Source organism: Phaenicophaeus curvirostris, chromosome 9 (assembly GCF_032191515.1).
Source record: "Phaenicophaeus curvirostris isolate KB17595 chromosome 9, BPBGC_Pcur_1.0, whole genome shotgun sequence".
NCBI classification, from domain to species: domain Eukaryota; kingdom Metazoa; phylum Chordata; class Aves; order Cuculiformes; family Cuculidae; genus Phaenicophaeus; species Phaenicophaeus curvirostris.
In genome coordinates, this window is record NC_091400.1 from 33939129 (window position 1) to 33956874 (window position 17746).

Genomic DNA, 17746 nt, shown 5'->3' on the forward strand with positions numbered 1-17746 from the left:
CCCCTTCCCTCTTCTTCTTTCTCCCCTTCCCTCTTCTTCTTTCTCCCCTTCCCTCTTCTTCTTTCTCCCCTTCCCTCTTCTTTCTCCCCTTCCCTCTTCTTCTTTCTCCCCTTCCCTCTTCTTCTTTCTCCCCTTCCCTCTTCTTCTTTCTCCCCTTCCCTCTTCTTCTTTCTCCCCTTCCCTCTTCTTTCTCCCCTTCCCTCTCCTCTTCTCTCCTCTTCTCTCCTCTTCTCTCCTCTTCTCTCCTCTTCTCTCCTCTTCTCTCCTCTTCTCTCCTCTTCTCTCCTCTTCTCTCCTCTCCTCTCCTCTCCTCTCCTCTCCTCTCCTCTCCTCTCCTCTTCTCCCCTTCCCTCCTCTCTCTTCTCTTCTCTCCTTAACCTACACGAGGTGCCCCTGCCTGGCTTCGGATGGGTCCTTCTCACCTCACCTAAATGGAGTCAGTTAGGAAACCGCAGTTAAAGTTTCGTGTCCAGGCCATTCGAGTGGTGGGGCTGAACTGGCCCTTCAGGGCTCCCTGAAGAGCCAGGCTGTGGGTCGGGGCTCCCCTGTGTCCCGGTATCTTAGGGTGAAACTTAGAGTTTTCCTCGACACCTGGTGCTGGGGGGTCCCACAGGTGCGCCTGCCGGCGTCCCCTGGCTCTCGGACCCAAAGAGCTGGCGAGGCGATCGCGCTCAAACACAGAGGGGAAGGTTTTAATTTTCTGTGTAATCTCTTTCGATTGCAGTAGTAATGCCTCGTTCTTCTAAAGCAGTTCTTGGATGTGAAAACAGCTTTAGCTTAGGGGAAATTATATTTACTTCATTGTTATAGGAATTAATTGCCATTTCCTCCCAGGGAGAGGCTCTCAGTGTGTCTGGTCCTACCCCCTTGCTCTTGCCTCTTCTCCCTGGTCGCGTTTGCCGGTGCCTGTCAGCACGTACCAAGGGACAGAAGTCAGCAAAGCAGCCAAAATAACCACCTCATGAGAAACTGTGACCCTGGAGACTAAAAATGTAATAAAATAGCCTCTCTAGTGGTGGTGACATAAATGCCAATGATAGGCAGCTCTTATCACAGCTTTCTCTTGCGGTCCCTCTGACATTTTTAATTTCTTCTCCAAGACTTGATGCTGTTAATGTTTCCTGTGGTTTTGCTCCCAAGGCTCCTGGATTTGGCTCCTTGGCTCGGGAACAAAACTCTCGGCGAGTCCCTCCTTCACTGCGTGAAAGAAGATCTGGTCCCATTTTGCCCTGTTTTTAAAGAACCTGTTCCTCCTTGTTTGATAACTTTTTGGGGTTGTAACTTGCTTTATTTCTTTTTTCTTATTTACCACATTTCAGTACCTGTGCTCTGTTCAGAGAACTTTTTAGGCATGTAGCCCTCCTTGTAGGACGGTGCAAACTCTGATTGTAGGATGGGCATCTGCCAGGAGTTAGGAGAGCGTTGCTCCCACCAAGGTTTGAGATGGGAGGGCTTCCCCAGGTGAGTGACAGGGTGGGTGAGCTGCAGTCTGTGATGACAGTCTTGCCCTGTGAGCAGGGGAGGATGCAGCCATCCCTCTTCAGCACGGTTACGCATTTGCTCTGTGCTGCAGCTTGTAGGTTGTAGGTCTGTGGCACCGTGCTGAGGGTGTGGGGAGATGCCCATCCAGACACGGGGCTGAGCTAGGTGTCTTGCTGTTCTCTTTAAGCCAACGTACCTAAATGGAGTCTACATTGCCTGCCAGGAGCTCAAATTTGGCTTCTGGCAGCATCATCCTCGTGGTGAGCTTCTGAGCTTATCTTGGTATTTATGACCCTCAGTGCCTTACTACTGGCTTTTGTCTTTTCTAACTCCCCTCTGCCATAGGGAGGGTTTATCCCAGTTGCTCTGGTGGGAGACAGCACCATTTGAGTTGCCAAGGTGGCTCGTTCCCCAGGAGGAGTTATTGATGTTTGGCGCTGCAATCCTGGGGCTGAGGAGAGTGAGGAGCACCAGTGCTGCGAGATTGGAGCCAGCGGAGCAGCCTGGCTCAGAGCTTCTGGACAGCACAAGCCACATGGCATTAATGGCCAGCTGTGTTTATGAGGGTGGCAGGTGAGAGGTTAAGGTATTTCCACAGCTGTTCTTATCTCGTCTTTTGTCACTGCCCTGCCTGCCTTTTTCACTTGAACTCTATGTTCAAAACTGCTTTATTCTCAAATACATCATGAGCATCGTCTTGCGCAAATAGTTCTGGCTTCTCGGTTGTGTTGGACCAGCCTTCCAAGTTACAGCTGGGCGTGGGGATTTGGCAAGCGGTCCCCATGAGGCACTCTTGTGGAGTCCCCTCTCTTCGGAAGGGATGCTTCACAGATATTTCTGGTTTAGGTGTTTCTTTTTAAAAGAGTGGGGCTGTGGTGGACACTTATTGCAATCTTTGTTCAGAAGAAAAGACTGTATTGCTCAGGGGGATGAACCCTAGTCCAAAGCCTGCTGCGTTGCCTTATGTGAGTAGTAAACACCTTTGTCTTTATCTGCCCAGAATACAGGAAGAGAGGAGTTTCACTCTGGTTTTTAGCCCCTTTAAGGAGGGGGTGTAAAAATGGACCAAAAGCTGGTGCGCTTCTGTAGTTACGTTTTGTTATGAAACTGAGCATTTTCTCAATGAAAAAGTGGTTTTGAGACCGCAGCCCCGTTCTGCAAATACGTTAAAAAGATTAAATCGCAACATTACGCCTGTTGCTGATTTCAACCACGTTAAAATGAATTCATCCCTCTTTAGGCTGATAACTTAGGTATTCATGGTATTTTAAAAGCTGAGAATTTACAGCAAGTACAGAACTGAAAGATAATTTGGTATTTCCTGGGTGTTTGGGTTTTTTTTAAGTATGTCCCTCTGAGACAGCTCTATAAACTTAAAACTTGATTTGGTGATAAAATTTGACTCGATGATCCGGTGGGTCTCTTCCAACCTGGTTATTCTATGATTCTATGAAATCAAGTGTGAGACTGAATCCCATAGTGTAAAAAGACTTCATTACTGTCTGATGTCCTTACTAGCTCTTGCAGCCAGGTGTCCTGTTAGGAAGCCACCAGGTGAAGGCATCCTGGAGCCACTGGTGAGAGGAAGCCCCAGTAGTGCTGGACACCTTGCTAACAGGTGTCACTGGGGCTCAGTGGGATGGGCTCAGCAGCTATGTGGAGACCATCCTCCTGGAGCATGCCAGGGCTCACCTGTGGGGCTTAGGCGACAGGTTGGAGCATCTTTCCTGGGAGAAAAGAATGAAAGAAAGAGGGAGGCAGACAGGCAGGTCTGAGACCTGGGCTAGACAGGGAGGCCTCCATGCCAGGAGGGGAGCTGGAATGCCACCCTCTCTGCCAAAAGAAACAGGGGGTGTGATGGATGTGGTACAATGTAGGAGGATTGGGCTGGCTTCGCTCCTTGTCCCTGAGAGCCTTGGCTGCTTCCCTTGTGCACACCTACGGCTGCGGGTCCTCTCCCACCCAGGTTCCATGCTTGTAATTGCAAATATGTCAGCGTTGCCCTTAGCTGTTGTTCTGAGGTTGGCTTGGCAGAGGGAGCCAGCTGGGGAAGGCTGCTGGGGTTTATAGGAAGGTGCATGTGGCTTTAGGTTTCCTGCGCACGTGTTTTCTCTTGCATCGCTGCTCCTGGCTGCCAGGTGGGGTGGGAGCTGTGGCAGAACCAGCCATACTGTGCCCTCGGGGGTACCTTGCAGAGCTGCTCTGTTGCTAGACAGGTAACCAGTGCCTGTGGGCCTCTAACCTTCCAGAAGTAGCTGGGATGGTGTTTAGAGGACAACACAATGCCTTGTGCACTTAGTGCTGGAGGAGGTCCTGTCTGATCTGAGTGTGTGGGATGCAGAGAGCAGAAGTTCACATAATGGCCACACAGACTTTGACGTCGGTGTGAACTCTGGCAGCTTCTCAGGTAGCTGCTGGGGCTGGACGAGCCTGTGCTCTTGCCTCTCCTGGGAGCCAGAGTTACACTTTCTGTAGTTTGCCTTTTCAGACTGATTTACCCCGTCTTATGTCACCAAACTCTGGAGCAGCCCTCTTTCCCTGAGCATCTTAATTGAGTCCAGCATCATTTGGTGGGGTACATCTGACTTGTTTTGCTCCTGATGAGTTCTCCAAAGGACCTAAAGAAAGGACTCGGTATTGGGAGGGGATGTACCAGCCCTAATCTTAAGTGAGAGAGCTTTTAGCACCAGAGCTTAAGTTGACAAGGGAAGCACTGGACTTCTTGGGAGAAAGAGAGCCCTTTTTGTTCCCTTATCTGCTTGTTACCAGATCATAGAATAGAATCATAGAATTCTAGATGTAGAGTTCATAGATGAAGAATTCATAGAATTCATAGATGTAGAGTTATGTGTAGTTGCAAGCAATCTTCTGCCCTCAAAAAAAACCATTTTGTTCGTCAAGAGGTGTATTTTGTTTGTAAAATGCTTCAGGTTTGAAGTGCACCCTATGTCAACATAACTGCAGCATATGGTTTTTATTTTCTTCCTTACAAACAGGGACATTACAGGAGGCTTTAGCAGCATAAACAATTGATGTTTTTCTGGACAGTGACACAGTAACTTCGATGGTTGCTGATAACTAGGCATGTTGTTTTATTTAGAGAATGAAATAAACCATCAGGAAAGGCGCAGCTGATGAGCAGTGTTATGTAATGTTTTTGAGGTCTTGCAAGAAGTCCTCATACTGTTTTTACTGCCTTCCTGAGGTCACCCCTCTTGTGTTGTCTAGTGCCTTCCCTTTTCTGTGTTAATAAAACTCCTCTTGCTGTAAGAAATAGGCAGGAGCCAAAGCAGGCAGGAGGCTGAGGATGAGCTGGGCTGCTGGAGGGGTTTTTGCAGAGGATGGGCTGCTGCTCAGGGCTTTCCCCAAACAGAAGCATGCCTCCCTTCCCCTTCATCTCTCCTGGGGATGGGATGTCCTGAACCAACACAGAGCAGCCAGCGAGCTTTGGGCTGCAGGAATGTCAGACAGTAATAGTGCAGGGAGCCAGAGCGGCTTGGGAGGAAAACCTCCCAGAGCCAGCTGTGAGGAACCAACCAGCCTGTTGTTCCCTGTTCCCTAAAAAGAAGGGGTAGGGAATGTGCTTGCCTGAATTTTCTCATAGCCTCTAATCTTTGCTGACCCAGCTGCATACTTTTGCTGGGAGAAACTGGCTGCTTAGCCTAATACTCCGATGCCGAGCACATTACTCACAGTAAACCAGCAGCGTATGTATGTGGGTGGGAATGATTAAACTGAATGTCAGAGATTTCTAGTTGCCACTGGTGGCCTTAGAGCTATGTTGCTGCTTGTCCTTCTGTCCAGCAAAGGCACAGCAGCTGGGTTTTCATCTCAAGCTCAGATAGGTGCTGTTTCTCTGGATCTTTTTTTTTGTTGATGTTCTTTTTTTCATTTCTTATCTCTTCATAACTCCTTGCCATGTGTCTCACTGTGGAGTGATGGCTGGTGCCGGAGGCGGTGGGGTCTGTGAGAAACTGTGAAGGGCTGATGTAGCGAGCAGGTAGTGTGTCTGAATGGATGGAGGGAGAAGTCCAGGAAGAACTGAATTAATTTTAGACCCACTCATATATCTTGACTCTTCATGGAGCTGCATTATGCTGCTCGTCATAGAAATGCTTTCCACCCTCCCTCCCTCCCTCTCACCTCAGCTGCTGTGGGCAATGGCTTCCCTTAATATACCCACTGATGCCTCTTGGATCCTTGCTGCAGAAGAGAAAAAAAGTCACAATATATCCTTGTCCAGGGATTGCAAAATTTGTTAGGTAGCATTTATGGAGGCAATTACATCAAATATAAAATGTGGTTGTGTTTGGCTAGCTCTGGAACAGACAGAAGTTTTATAAAGGCTTCCTGGAAGCTGGCTAAGCTGCTAAATACATCTCATTCCCTCTGCTAAATCAAAGCATTTTCTTTTCTATTATAAATGCACTTGCCCAAAGACTAGCTGAAGACTTGATATATCACAGTCAAGTCCTTTGTTTGCTGCCTGGCTAGTAGTGCAAAGGGCCAATAGCAGGCAAACCACCTGGAAGACAGAAATCTGAACTTTGGAAATCGCAGTGGTGTTAGCATCTTGCTAACAAGAGTCCAAAGTAGGCAGGGGGAGGAGAGGCAGGGGTTTTTTTCTGCCCTTTTCATGATTGCAGAGCTTTATATTCTTGTATGCGTGTGCACACAAAGCTTCACTTCATAATATACGAGAATACCACAGAGTTTTCTTCTAATCCTGAATCCGTGGGACCTCTTTGATAAGATGAGTTCAAGTCTATAACTGGTCAAAACAGTTATCTACTACCCTGATCTGTGCAGGAGTAAAGTGTGCATGATCAGCCCCACAGATTATGGGAACTATTTGTTTCCTCCGTATGCTGGCAGATGTGTCTGAGCTGGTATCAGGAACCTAGTTTGTGTCTGGCTACAAGTGTCTAGATTATTCCTTTAGTAGCCCAGATTTCTTGCGCAGAGACACCAGCCAGACAGGCCATAAGGACTCTCTGAGCTCTAGAACCTGTTTTGGATACGGTGCGAAGCAGTGCTTCTCAGACTGTTTGGGCATTTTCCCAAAATTTTTCATGGAAAGGGTCATTTACAAAAAACTTTTCATGGAAAGGCTTATCGGGCACTGGCAGAGGCTGCCCAGGGAGGTGGTTGAGTCCCCTTCCCTGGAGGGGTTTAAAAGACGGGTGGATGAGGTGCTGAGGGACATAGGTTAGTGATTGATGGGAATGGTTGGACTCGATGATCCGGTGGGTCTTTTCCAACCTAGTGTTTCTGTGATTCTATGATTCTATGATTTTCAACAGTGAAATGACCTGATGGCGAAATGCTGTTACTTGGGAGCAATCACCACAAGATAGATCATGGTTCCTTTCCAAAGGAAGCCGTTGGGTATAATATTAAAGGGTGTGCAGAGCTTTATTGACTTGGTGATAGTGTCTCTGGAGCTGGGGGGCTCAGGGACATTCCAGGTCCTGTGATACCTCTGCCAGAGGCTTCCCAACTCCAATGTGGAAAGCCCAAGCCAGCTGAGGAGCTATTTTGAAGGAGGCAAGAAGCTATCTATGCCTTTGGTGAGACGTCACTTGTGCAAAGTTGGGTTTGCCGATTTTGTTCCTTGCCGTCTTTCAGTCTTCCTCACCTTCCCTTGCAGCTGTATCCCGTAATTATCAGGCTACCTGCCTGTGCAAGGTGGCTGCCAGCCACTACCTGCTGTCCTCTTTAATATCTGCAAGTGTCTGCTCCATGCTTGGTCAAGAGGGGAGGTAAAGGAGAGAGGCTGATGCAAAGCTTTTAGCGGTTTGAGAGCAGAGCAGGAGGAAAGCAGGTTCAGGTAGTGCAACATTTACTGGATGCCCGTGACCCTGCTCCCCAAGGACCAGGGAGGGATGTGACAAAAAAAAAAAAAAAGGAAAGGGTCCTCCCAGTTGCACCTTTCTGCTCTTCACTTAATGGAAGAAACACGTTTTGCTTTCCTGAATTAAGTGGTAGTTGAGTGAATCTCTAAAAGCAACATTGACAACACTGAGATAAGCCCAGACCTTACTATGAGGGTGGTAGACAACCTTATTAGTAGCTATTAATTATCCTAAAAAAATAGGGGATGGGTTTCCTCTGGTACCATGGCCTTGTGCAGATACATTTGCTATAAGCAGTTCTGACAGGGTGTATGAGCTGCGTGTTGCAGGGGAGTGGTTTGTGGAAGGTTGCATTTCAAGGTGAGGTATTTCTAGAACTGAAGCAATTAAAACATGAACTTGCGACAAGAAAACTTATTTTCATTACTGTGCATCCCTGTGGCTTCCCCTTAGAGGAGAGGTTTGTACGGTGCCTGAGTGGACTTAACTGCCTTTGTGCAACCAGTAGCTCTTATCTGATGGAGAAGAGCGCTCAAATTTCAAATTCTTCTGAAGTGAACGCAGAAGGGGAATGTGACATTGCAGGCGCTGGCAAAGCACAGAGATGTTCCTGTGAACGCCGTGCTCTGTCCTCATGGCTCTTGGGGTTTCTTCAGGATGGTTCAGTAATTGTGTCCCTGCCTGCTCCAATTCTGCTGCTGCTTGTTCTGGGGGATCATTTCTAGAAGTCAGCCACATGTTGTGTAGATCATGTATTTAAATGCAAGCTCTACAGCTGAGCCCCTGGCAGCATTCCAGCAGTGGTGTAATCAACTTTTGTTCTTCACCTCTTAGTGGTCTTATCTGATCAAAATGAATCATGGGAATAGTGTGCTGAGCTCCATGGCCCTCACAGGGGTGAGTTATATGTCCCTCTCCCTCCTTTGGTAGGAGAGAAAATAAAGGCACTGAGAAACCAAGAGACTTGTTTAAGTCCTGAGTGGCCAGGAGAGGACCCACAATGTGTCTTCTGTGGGCTCCCTCCAGTGTAATGATGCCTTTAGGGATCTGTCTCATGGTTTCTGAAGCAGCAGCTCCCCAATCCAATGGGACTGCAGCCACTTCCAGTGCTTAAGGTTTCTTCACTGCTGCTGCCCCTGTTACAGGGCTTACATAAAGGTACTCTCGAGGCAATGGATCCAATGGAGCAGCAGCAGGCTGCACTTGGTGGTCTTGTAGACCACTAGTTGGCTGCAGGCTGCAGCTTGGGAGGTGATGATATTTACATTTAAAGCTGATTTTCTGTATCCATCTGGTGGCTTGGCTTCTCTTTCAGCATTTCCTTGCCTGGCTTGAGTCTGCTTACAGCATTTAAGGGATGACCAGGTATGCAGGCACTATTTGTTTGACTTATCTGAAGGTCTTTGAATCATTGTTGAGTAATTTGGCCAACCTGGACATCTGTGACACACATCTGTGCCCTTCCCTTTTCCAGGGAATACTGTCCTAGTAGAGAGGTAAAAAAAGAAATGCATCCTGTCATCATCCTTCTGGCTAGGGAAAATATCCCTCTCCAACTGCGAGAGGGTGTGCTGAACAGCTTTGGCTTTGGCCCAGGAAAAGCAGTGACTGCAGCTAATGTGTAACGTGTCTAGGAGGTGAATGTTTCCCTGAGGGGAATGATGTGTCATCCAATCTCACATTAGGAGGACTTTCTAAATCCTGTGAACAATGTTTATTTATGCCTGACAGCTCTGATGCCTTTGCTCATCTGCTTTCCAGCATGCTGAAACCTAGCAAGAATGCGTAGAATGAGCACCAGTTGCAACAGACTCATGAATGAAGTGTGTCCCAGCTTCAAGGCATGTTTTAACTTACTCATGTCTGGGAGAGTTCTTCTCTTCTCATATCCTCTACTTATTTAATAATTCATGAAAGACCACAGCACTCATTATGCTCCTTGCACAAAGTCATTAAAACTGCACAAAATCTTAAAATCCTAGAAGCATTGGATTGGAAAAGACCTTTGATATCATCAGCTCCAACTGGGCAGCCGTTTTCTGTGAAGAAGTTTTTCCTACTGTCCAACCTAAACTCCCTCTGACGCAACTTGAGGCCATTCCTCAACAAGTCTTACGAGGAGCGACTGAGGGAGCTGGGGGTGTTTAGCCTGGAGAAGAGGAGGCTGAGGGGAGACCTCATTGCTCTCTACAACTACCTGAAGGGAGGTTGTGGAGAGGAGGGAGCTGGGCTCTTCTCCCAAGTGACAGGTGATAGGACAAGGGGGAATGGCCTCAAGCTCCGCCAGGGGAGGTTCAGGCTCGACATAAGGAAAAAATTCTTCACTGAAAGGGTCATTGGGCAATGGAACGGTCTGCCCAGGGAGGTGGTTGACTCACCTTCCCTGGAGGTGTTTAAGGTGCGGGTGGACGAGGTTTAGAGATTGGCGGGAATGGTTGGAGTTGATGATCCGGTGGATCTCTTCCAACCTGGTGATTCTATGATTCTATGACTTGTAATACTGAGAGTAAAGAGGCCCAGATCCAGGTAGTTTTCCACTGAGAACTTACTTTCATTGTTTTTTCACTTCATTGTTTCCTGGTACCAGCAAGAGAAGTCCTGAGTGCTCCAATAGTTTTTTCAAATGTTACTATGGAAGGCTGCTCCCTGGAAAGGCTATTCATTCTTTTTGTTTTCTCTTAGGTGACTCCGGGTAGTAAAGCTGCAATAGCCAACTTATGTATAGGAGACCAGATCATAGCCATCGATGGAGTGAACACGGATAACATGACACACCTTGAGGCACAGAACAAAATCAAGGGTTGCACGGATGAACTAACTCTGACCGTCAGCAGGTACGTTGCTGAGGGAGACTGGGGATGGGGAGACGACTGGGGATGCTCCCTCCCCCTGAGCAGCCGTACATCAGCTTCACAGCAGATGCAGGGGAAGCACTTTCAGGAGCGCAAAAGCGTGCCTTAAATGACACAGTAATTCAGTTGTTCAGGGCTTTTCTGTGTTAAACAGAAATCTTTTACCAGAGCTTGGATAGTGCCAGGAGTTCAGCAAGCCAAAAAATGCCTGTCAATTCATTGAGGGAGTTCACAGAGGAAAGAACGGAGCACTGTGAATGAGTGATGAGCACTGCAGCAGCATGTTAGCCCCAGAGTTTCTCATACTGACCTCTAATTTAGCAGCCTGTAATCTTCCTGCAAATGAGTACCCCTTTTCTCTGTCAAAATACCCAACTGCTTGACTTGGCAAACCAGTCCCATGTAGTTTTGGCTGAGAGAAAGGAGGGGAGACAAGGGCTCTTTCAGCCTGTGGGCAAGCTCATTCTTACAGGTCATCGATTCTGTAAAATGTGTTTGCTAATGTTAATTACAAAGTCATTAACTTTATAGCTACCCCATGTATGTTTCATTGGCTTTGGGTATGAAAGCTGTCCAGGAAGAGATTTCTATCTGGATGTGCCCCTATGCAAAACCACGCAGGGGCTTTGAGTTAGCACAGCCCAACTCTTTTTCAGGACCCCTTTCAAGGAGGTAGCATGAGTGTGTGAGTCTGTGTTGGACGCTTCTGCGGCTATACTGATCAGTGAGTGCTCCTGACAAAATAGCTGTGAGTGCCCAGAACGCAAGTGAAAAGGAGTTATCTGACTACTTACACATGCTAGGGTTTGATATCAATATCCATTGCTCTATACAAAATCCTTTTTAGATAATTCTAGAGGACTTTTGATCCTCCTCCTTCTTTGGGAGAAGAATCATAGAATGGTTTGAGTTGGAGGGGACCTTAAAGATCATCTAATTCCAGCCTCCCTGCAGGGACACCTCCCACTGGATCAGGCTGCTCAAGTCCCCATCCAACCTGGCCTTGAACACTTCCAGGGATGGGGTATCCACAACTTCCCTGGGCAACCTGTTCCATTTCCTTACCACTGTCATTGTGAAGAATTTCCTCCTTATGTCTAGCTAGCCTAAATCTGCCCCTTTCCAATTTAAAAGCCATTCCCCCTCATCCTATCACTCCATACTTCTGTAAACAGTCCCTCCCTAGCTTTCTTATAGGCACCCTTTTCTTCTCCAGGCTGAACAACCCAAACTCTTTCAGCCTGTCCTCGTATGGGAAGGGTTCCAGCCCTCTGATCATCTTTGAAGCTAGAGATGTATTTGTATTGGGGAATATGATACTGTAGAGTGCTTTCTCAGAGAAGAAAGCTGTCTCTTAATGCCAAACGACAGTCGTGTGCATCATGTTGACTCTCCTGTTTGTGCTCTGAGAATATTTTATCCCTAGTGCCCAGTTGTTTCCTGAGCCCCCATAACAGGCTTGTCCAAAATGCAGCTGGACTCAGTGAATGCAGCGTAGTCTTTGTTGCTGAGGCTAGCTCTTCTTTACTGTACAGCCGAAGGCCAAGACTTTAAAATGGTAGATCTTGAGAGGGGAGCCCTTGTGGGGTGACAGAGAAAGTGTTTGTATCAGTTAGGGTCCGTGCTTCATCTTCCTGTTCAACTTAGTGTAGAGGAAGTGAGTGAGGAAGGCAGACTATGGATTGTAGCCCTCCTACATGAAGAAGGGAAGAACCTTGCTACCAAGGTGCAGAGGGTGGAAGACATTTGGAAAAATGAGTGCCACCTGGCCAAGTGGTATGACTTGAGCTTCCTGAACCTTCGTGGGCCAAACTCTTGTCAGTAAGGCTTGATCTTATCGTTAGTCGGGAAGGCTGACAGTACAATTAGGTCAGACGTGGAAGACTCTTCTCTGTTGAAGTCACTCTGAAAGTAGCTGGCCAAGTGTAAAAAGGAAAGTATATCATTTACACTGTAACATCACCAGCTCTTGGGCTTGCTTTCCATACCCTGCAATCATAGCTTGCTAGCTGGATCTCTTGTACAAAGTAAGCCGTGCTGGCCATGCGCTATTCAATACTTGTGTTCTTCTGTGGACCAAAACAAACTTATCTGCAACCCTCTTTTAATGATAGCAAAGCAGTTAAAATGTCTTCATGTTTGGCCGTACTAATGATTATTTAAGAGAAGTGTAAATGTAGACAATTGAAAGGACTTAAACACTTCTGGTAAAGGAAATGCTGTTTGCACTGTGTACTAGATTGTGAATATCAACAGTGTTCCAATGTTTCCTGTTTTGGTGTTTCCTTTATGACGGTAACAGTCCAAAAATATTTCAGATCAGATTGTAGGCAGGAAATCTAGTCTAAGACATGTCACTGTTAAAAGCAGATCAAATTACTAGCTGAAGAAAACATGCCTGGTCTGCTGTTTTTACCTAAAGTTGCAAATCTCTTTGTTTCCTAGGATTTAAAACACAACCACAAATTGCTTTCTCTGAGTATGCTTTTCTAAGTGGCACTTCCAAGTGCTTTGCTGTTTATGAATAGAGTTGAGAAGATTTGTTTTCTGCCTTCAAAAGTGGTTGTTCAACAGTGCTGGCACATACACCAAATTCTTGCTGAACTAGCAGCAACCCTCATCTCTTTTCTGAGTCTGTGTTTGTTCATTCATTTTGCTTTTTGTTTCAGGCTAGAGAGTGCTTTTAGAAATGCGGTTACCAAGAAACCAAATTAAAGGTTCCATTATTGTCTTCTGCAGTGTAAAATCATGCTTAGCACCATGGTTTTGGATGGTTTACACAGAAAGACTGACCTACAGCAGACCGCGTGCTTCAGTCAGCTCAAAACCACCTGGTTGCTAAACTGAGACATTTCAAAGGCAGAGTTTTTAACCTTTCCCTTTCATTGGAAGAAGGAAGTTTGGGATCTTGAGTCTTTGAGAAGAGCTACTCTTTTTTTTTTTTTTTTCCTTTTGAATCTTTCAGTTAGGATGTGTGCATAGTTTCACTGGCATGTTAGGGTCCAGTGAAACTGCAGTGCATTCCTTCCAGCCACACCTCTGATTTTCCTTTAATGGGGGTACGCAGCAAGATGTGTCCAACAGACTGGACGAAGCTATCAGCTTCCTTTGGGAAAGATGCTTGCTTTGACAAAGAACACTCAAAGAAGGGAAGGCTCAGGAGGAACATATTCTCCTACCAGAAACTTCACCTGATAGCTGAAAGATCCAGGTGTCACTGATGTCAGAGGCAGCACTCATGATGAGCTTGACACAAGGCTGTGGAGCTATAGCTGGAGGCATACAAAAGCAGACAAATGTTCATTGCAACAGAGGTGAGAATCTTTTTCTAAAACATATGACTCTTGACTGTGTCTTTAGCCACCAAATGAGTGGTGGAACCCTGAACAGCCCTGAGCAACCCAAAGGTAAAGTGTGCATTTATATGTTTTTTTCAACAAAAAAACAGGTGTTCTTGCAGTAAGTCTGCTCTTCCCTCTGTGTCTGGAAGCAGGTTGTAAGTAGTAATGAGAGAAAAATATTTGTGAAAAGGGATTGCAAACATGTAATCTCTTTTTCTTCTCCTACTGTCTCTGTCTTCAAATTTCAAGCTGCTTCTCTGCTGCTCTTCTGCTAGCAGATAATGTGTTAAATACCTTTTTTGTTTGGAAAGCAGTCTGTTACTTTGCTAAAAGTGGTGCCAAGGAATGAGGCTATGTATTTGTTCTTTGAAAACTGCTAGGATCATGGAAGTGGGTTCTGCTACTAGCATGTTAAGTGCATTGTCAGAAAGAATCATGTGTAGATGCTCAGGAACGTGTGGAGAGCATGTGTGTGATGTCCTCTGCATTTTATTTGGTAGGTTCTGTTGCACTCTTGCTTGCTCCACGTGTTCCCAGGTCTCAGCTGTGGGGATTAGTTGCGCAAAGCCACGATAGGCTCAAATTTGTGTTCTAGGAAGTTGATGGAATCAGTCGACTCATTTAGGTCTGCTTTTTTCTTCCCTGCCAAGAAGGGTTTTCTGGCTCTGTCATCTTACTAATAATTATTTCTCACCTGAGAAAAGCCTGATGCTCCATGTTCATCTATATAAGGTCATGCAGAGAGCCTGACCCTCTGTGGCAGGTCACAACCTCTCCACAGCCGATGTGCTGCTCCCAGCACACCTGGGTGGATGTCAGCAGCTTTTACAAACGATTGGCATGATCAAAGTCATTTTGGCAAGTCAGCCTTGACATTTGTGGTGCTTTTACAGCCTCTTTGGCAGAGCAAAGTTAAATATTGTTAGTTAACTCTGTAGCTGGCTGGTAGAAGAGCACTGTCCGTCTGAGCAATCAGGTGTGTTTTATCACTTGTAACTCTGTAATGAAACCGCTTGTGATAAGCTTCTGTTGCTGCTTCTGTATAGCCAGAATTGCCCTTTCATATTTTATGGTTGTTATAAAATGACACCTGAAATGCAAGGAGCAGAGAGCCATGCGTGAAGAAATGAATTTGGGTCCTCTTGTCTCTAAGACATTGTGACTAGCATTGTTTGAATTGGCAGTAGGCTGAGTGCAAACAAAGTACAGTTTTGCTTACCAAAGTGAATATGTCCGTTAATGGATGGCTGCTAAAAGTGACTGTTTGTCCAAGGGCATGTACGTTGCAGCTGTTGTAGCTAAAAGGCTGATTAAAAGGTACCTTCCTCGTAGCCTGAAAGCTTTTATAGTTTAGTCTCTAAACTATTAAAATGCCTGTCTAAAACTCTGAGGAGGATTGAAAGAGTATTTCTTTAGATCTTATCTCATTTTTGGGCTAGCAAGCCTTGTGTTGTGCAAGGAACTTCTCTTGTATTTACAGGTTTAGTTGCTACTTTGCTGTATTAGTCATATCCAACCCAGTGTTTGAAATGGAGATGTAAATATGCCTCTCTTATTTACAGAACTGATTTACGCGGTTCCTGGCACACAGAATTGGACCTTCATTTTCCAACTCTGAATTTTCCCTTGAAGCTGGGGCCCAGCTCTGCATACAAACCATTGATAGCAAAATCTAGGCTCTTGTAATGTTTATATTATAACGTGTTCAAGCCAAGCTTCTTAAAAAATGTTGTTTCATAAATACCTCTCCAGACTCCTGTCTTGACTTACATGCAGTTTCCTTCCTTCCCTTCCTACCAGTACCTCACCATCCAAACTAGCATCCGAGAATTTCTTTTTAACCTTGAGTCTTGGCTTCTGCCTGGATGAAACTTCAAGTACATGGCTCATTCTTTGGGCCCTGTCTTGGTTGCTCTCCCTCCTATACTAAGAAAACAGCATGGAAATGTAAACTGCAAACATGACAAAATTTGTATACATACGTGCCTGTAATTAATTTGCCTGGTGTTGTTCCCAGGCTTGTTTGAGTCTCATGGTTTTGTCATCTCTTTCTGCACTGTTAGAGTGTTGATCTCTGCTGGAGTGTCGTTTGAAGGAATATGCATTAGAAATCATATTCTAACATCATAGAATCATAGAATGGTTTGAGTTGGAAGGGACCTTAAAGATTATCTAATTCCAGACCCCTGGCACTGGCAGGAACGCCTTCCAGTGGATCAGGCTGCTCAATGTCCCATCCAACTTGGCCTGGAACACCTCCAGGGATGGGGCAACCATGACCTCCAGTGCCTCACCATCCCCATTGTGAAGAATTTCCTCCTTATATCTACTCTAAATCCGCTTCTCTCCAATTTATAGCCATTCCCCCTCATCCTATCACTCCGTGCCTTTGTGTCCCTCCCCAGCTTTCTCATAGCCCCTTCAGGTAGCGGAAGGTTGCTATAAGGTATCCTTGAAGCCTTCTCTTTTCCAAGCTGAACAACACCAACTCTCTCAGCCTTTCGTTGTATGGGAGGTGCTTCAGCCCTCGGATCATCCCTGTAGCATCCTCTGGACCTATTCCAACATTACCAGGTCCTTCTTGGATTGAGGATTCCAGAACTTGACACGATACTCCAGGTGGGGTCTCACAAGAGAGGAGTCTTTGAGATCCTATGGGGATGCCAAAGCCTGATGGCTTTCACCAAAGATGGGGTGGGATTCCCCAGCAGGCTGTTGGACATCCAGCTCTACCACTGGGGGAGAGGCAGGTGTGGCAGCTCTGCTGGCATCGCCACACTCAGTGACACGGATACAGCCTCGCCAAGGGGAGTGCAGAGGTGGCTCTGTGACTAGGAGTCCTCTTCCCCAGGTATTGAAAAAATCCTCTGGAAAGCCACTACAGTCTCCCGCGTAGCAGCCTGCTGTGAACTAAAGGCACAGTTCCTAGGAGTGGGTTTGAGCCATCTACTCTGCTGCAAGTTCCCTGCTTCATAGAAAGAAAATATGAAAGCGTGTAGGTAAGATAGAAACATGATGAGTCTATCTAATCCACCTTGTCATCGGTGCTTTTTGCCCACACTTCCCAGCCTTTCAGAAAATAAGTCCTGGGTCAGCAGTGGGACATAAGGTTACTTTTAGGTGCTGTTTTCCTTTCTTAGTGGCAGTGTGGTAGGATGGGGCAAATACCTTGAAAGCTCCGCTAGGCAAAGCCAGGGAGAGTCAAACTGTCTCCTCTTTGTAGCTTCATTTATAAAATGTCAAAAAGAGTCAAGCTTCACTCCTCTTTGTAGCTTCATCATAAATGGACTGTCGAGAGTGTCTGAAGAGCTCTGCTGCAGCTGTCAGGAAGACAAAGGGAAACTTTATCCTGTCAGCCTTAGAGGGACAACCATGTGGGCTATTTAACCTTTCTGTTTGGATAACTTTTAAACTGGATTTAAAGTCAAGCCTGGAATGACTTCATTGCTTCTATTTATATCCAGTGACAGGTCAGAATGGTAGCAGGGTGGAAAACAAATTTGTGCTTTTTTGCCTTGCTGATAAATAAGGGAGAAAATTCTGGTCAAAAAAAAACCCCATTGGCTGCAGTAGTTGGCCACAGCTGCCTCTCCTACACTGGGGCCTGGAAGGCTTCTGTTCTGTATTCTTACATTGGCCTGACCTAAGCTTAAATATTAAGTCTGAATAAGGCCTTTTGATGCTTCTGAAACCTGTTAATATTAAACTGCTGCAAAAGAAAAGGCTACCTCAAAAGCACTTAGATGACCGCTAGCGAGAACTGGCACAGGGATGCCTCATGTTAGAAATCAGCTGAAGTGTTTAGTGCTCCCTGAACTGCTTTCATCTCAAGCCGATGTCCACTTGCTTACAGCCTAACTGGCAGGCTATTTGATTTCCATATACTTTGCTGTGGCTCCTGTTTTTTCAGAGGAGGTGAAACTTGGTTACGCAGGATCTCCAAACACTTTCAAGGAACAAGGATTTACATTGGTCAGTGGGTTGCTCTCATGCAACTGTCCTAGAGATGACTGTGGCTTTGTCAGGCTTGATAGCTATAATCGGGGCTAAATTGCTAATGCCTCAGGCACCTTAAAGCACAGGTTACCAGAAGCAAGGAGGGAATGGTTGTTTTCACTTTGGGTATGTTGTCCATCCAGTAATAGCAGATGTTGCGTCAAGACAATGATAAAATTGCATAGATCTGATCTCATGCAGCTGTTGCACTCCTATTTGT

The 17746-nt window shown here is 46.1% G+C and overlaps 1 protein-coding gene across 2 annotated transcripts in view; it reads left to right on the forward strand.

The window, feature by feature from the left end:
* The window catches only part of PDLIM1 (PDZ and LIM domain 1), a 44267-nt gene that overhangs the window by 914 nt on the left and 25607 nt on the right, over window positions 1–17746 (forward strand). Inside the window, exons 1-2 of one of the 2 annotated variants that reach the window (XM_069863663.1) lie at window positions 8897–9160; window positions 10020–10171. In XM_069863663.1, coding sequence (XP_069719764.1) covers window positions 9119–9160; window positions 10020–10171 — 194 coding nt within the window. In that variant the 5' untranslated portion in view covers window positions 8897–9118. Of the gene's footprint in view, window positions 1–8896; window positions 9161–10019; window positions 10172–17746 lie in introns of those variants that run through there. The other variant, XM_069863662.1, reaches the window with a different exon arrangement.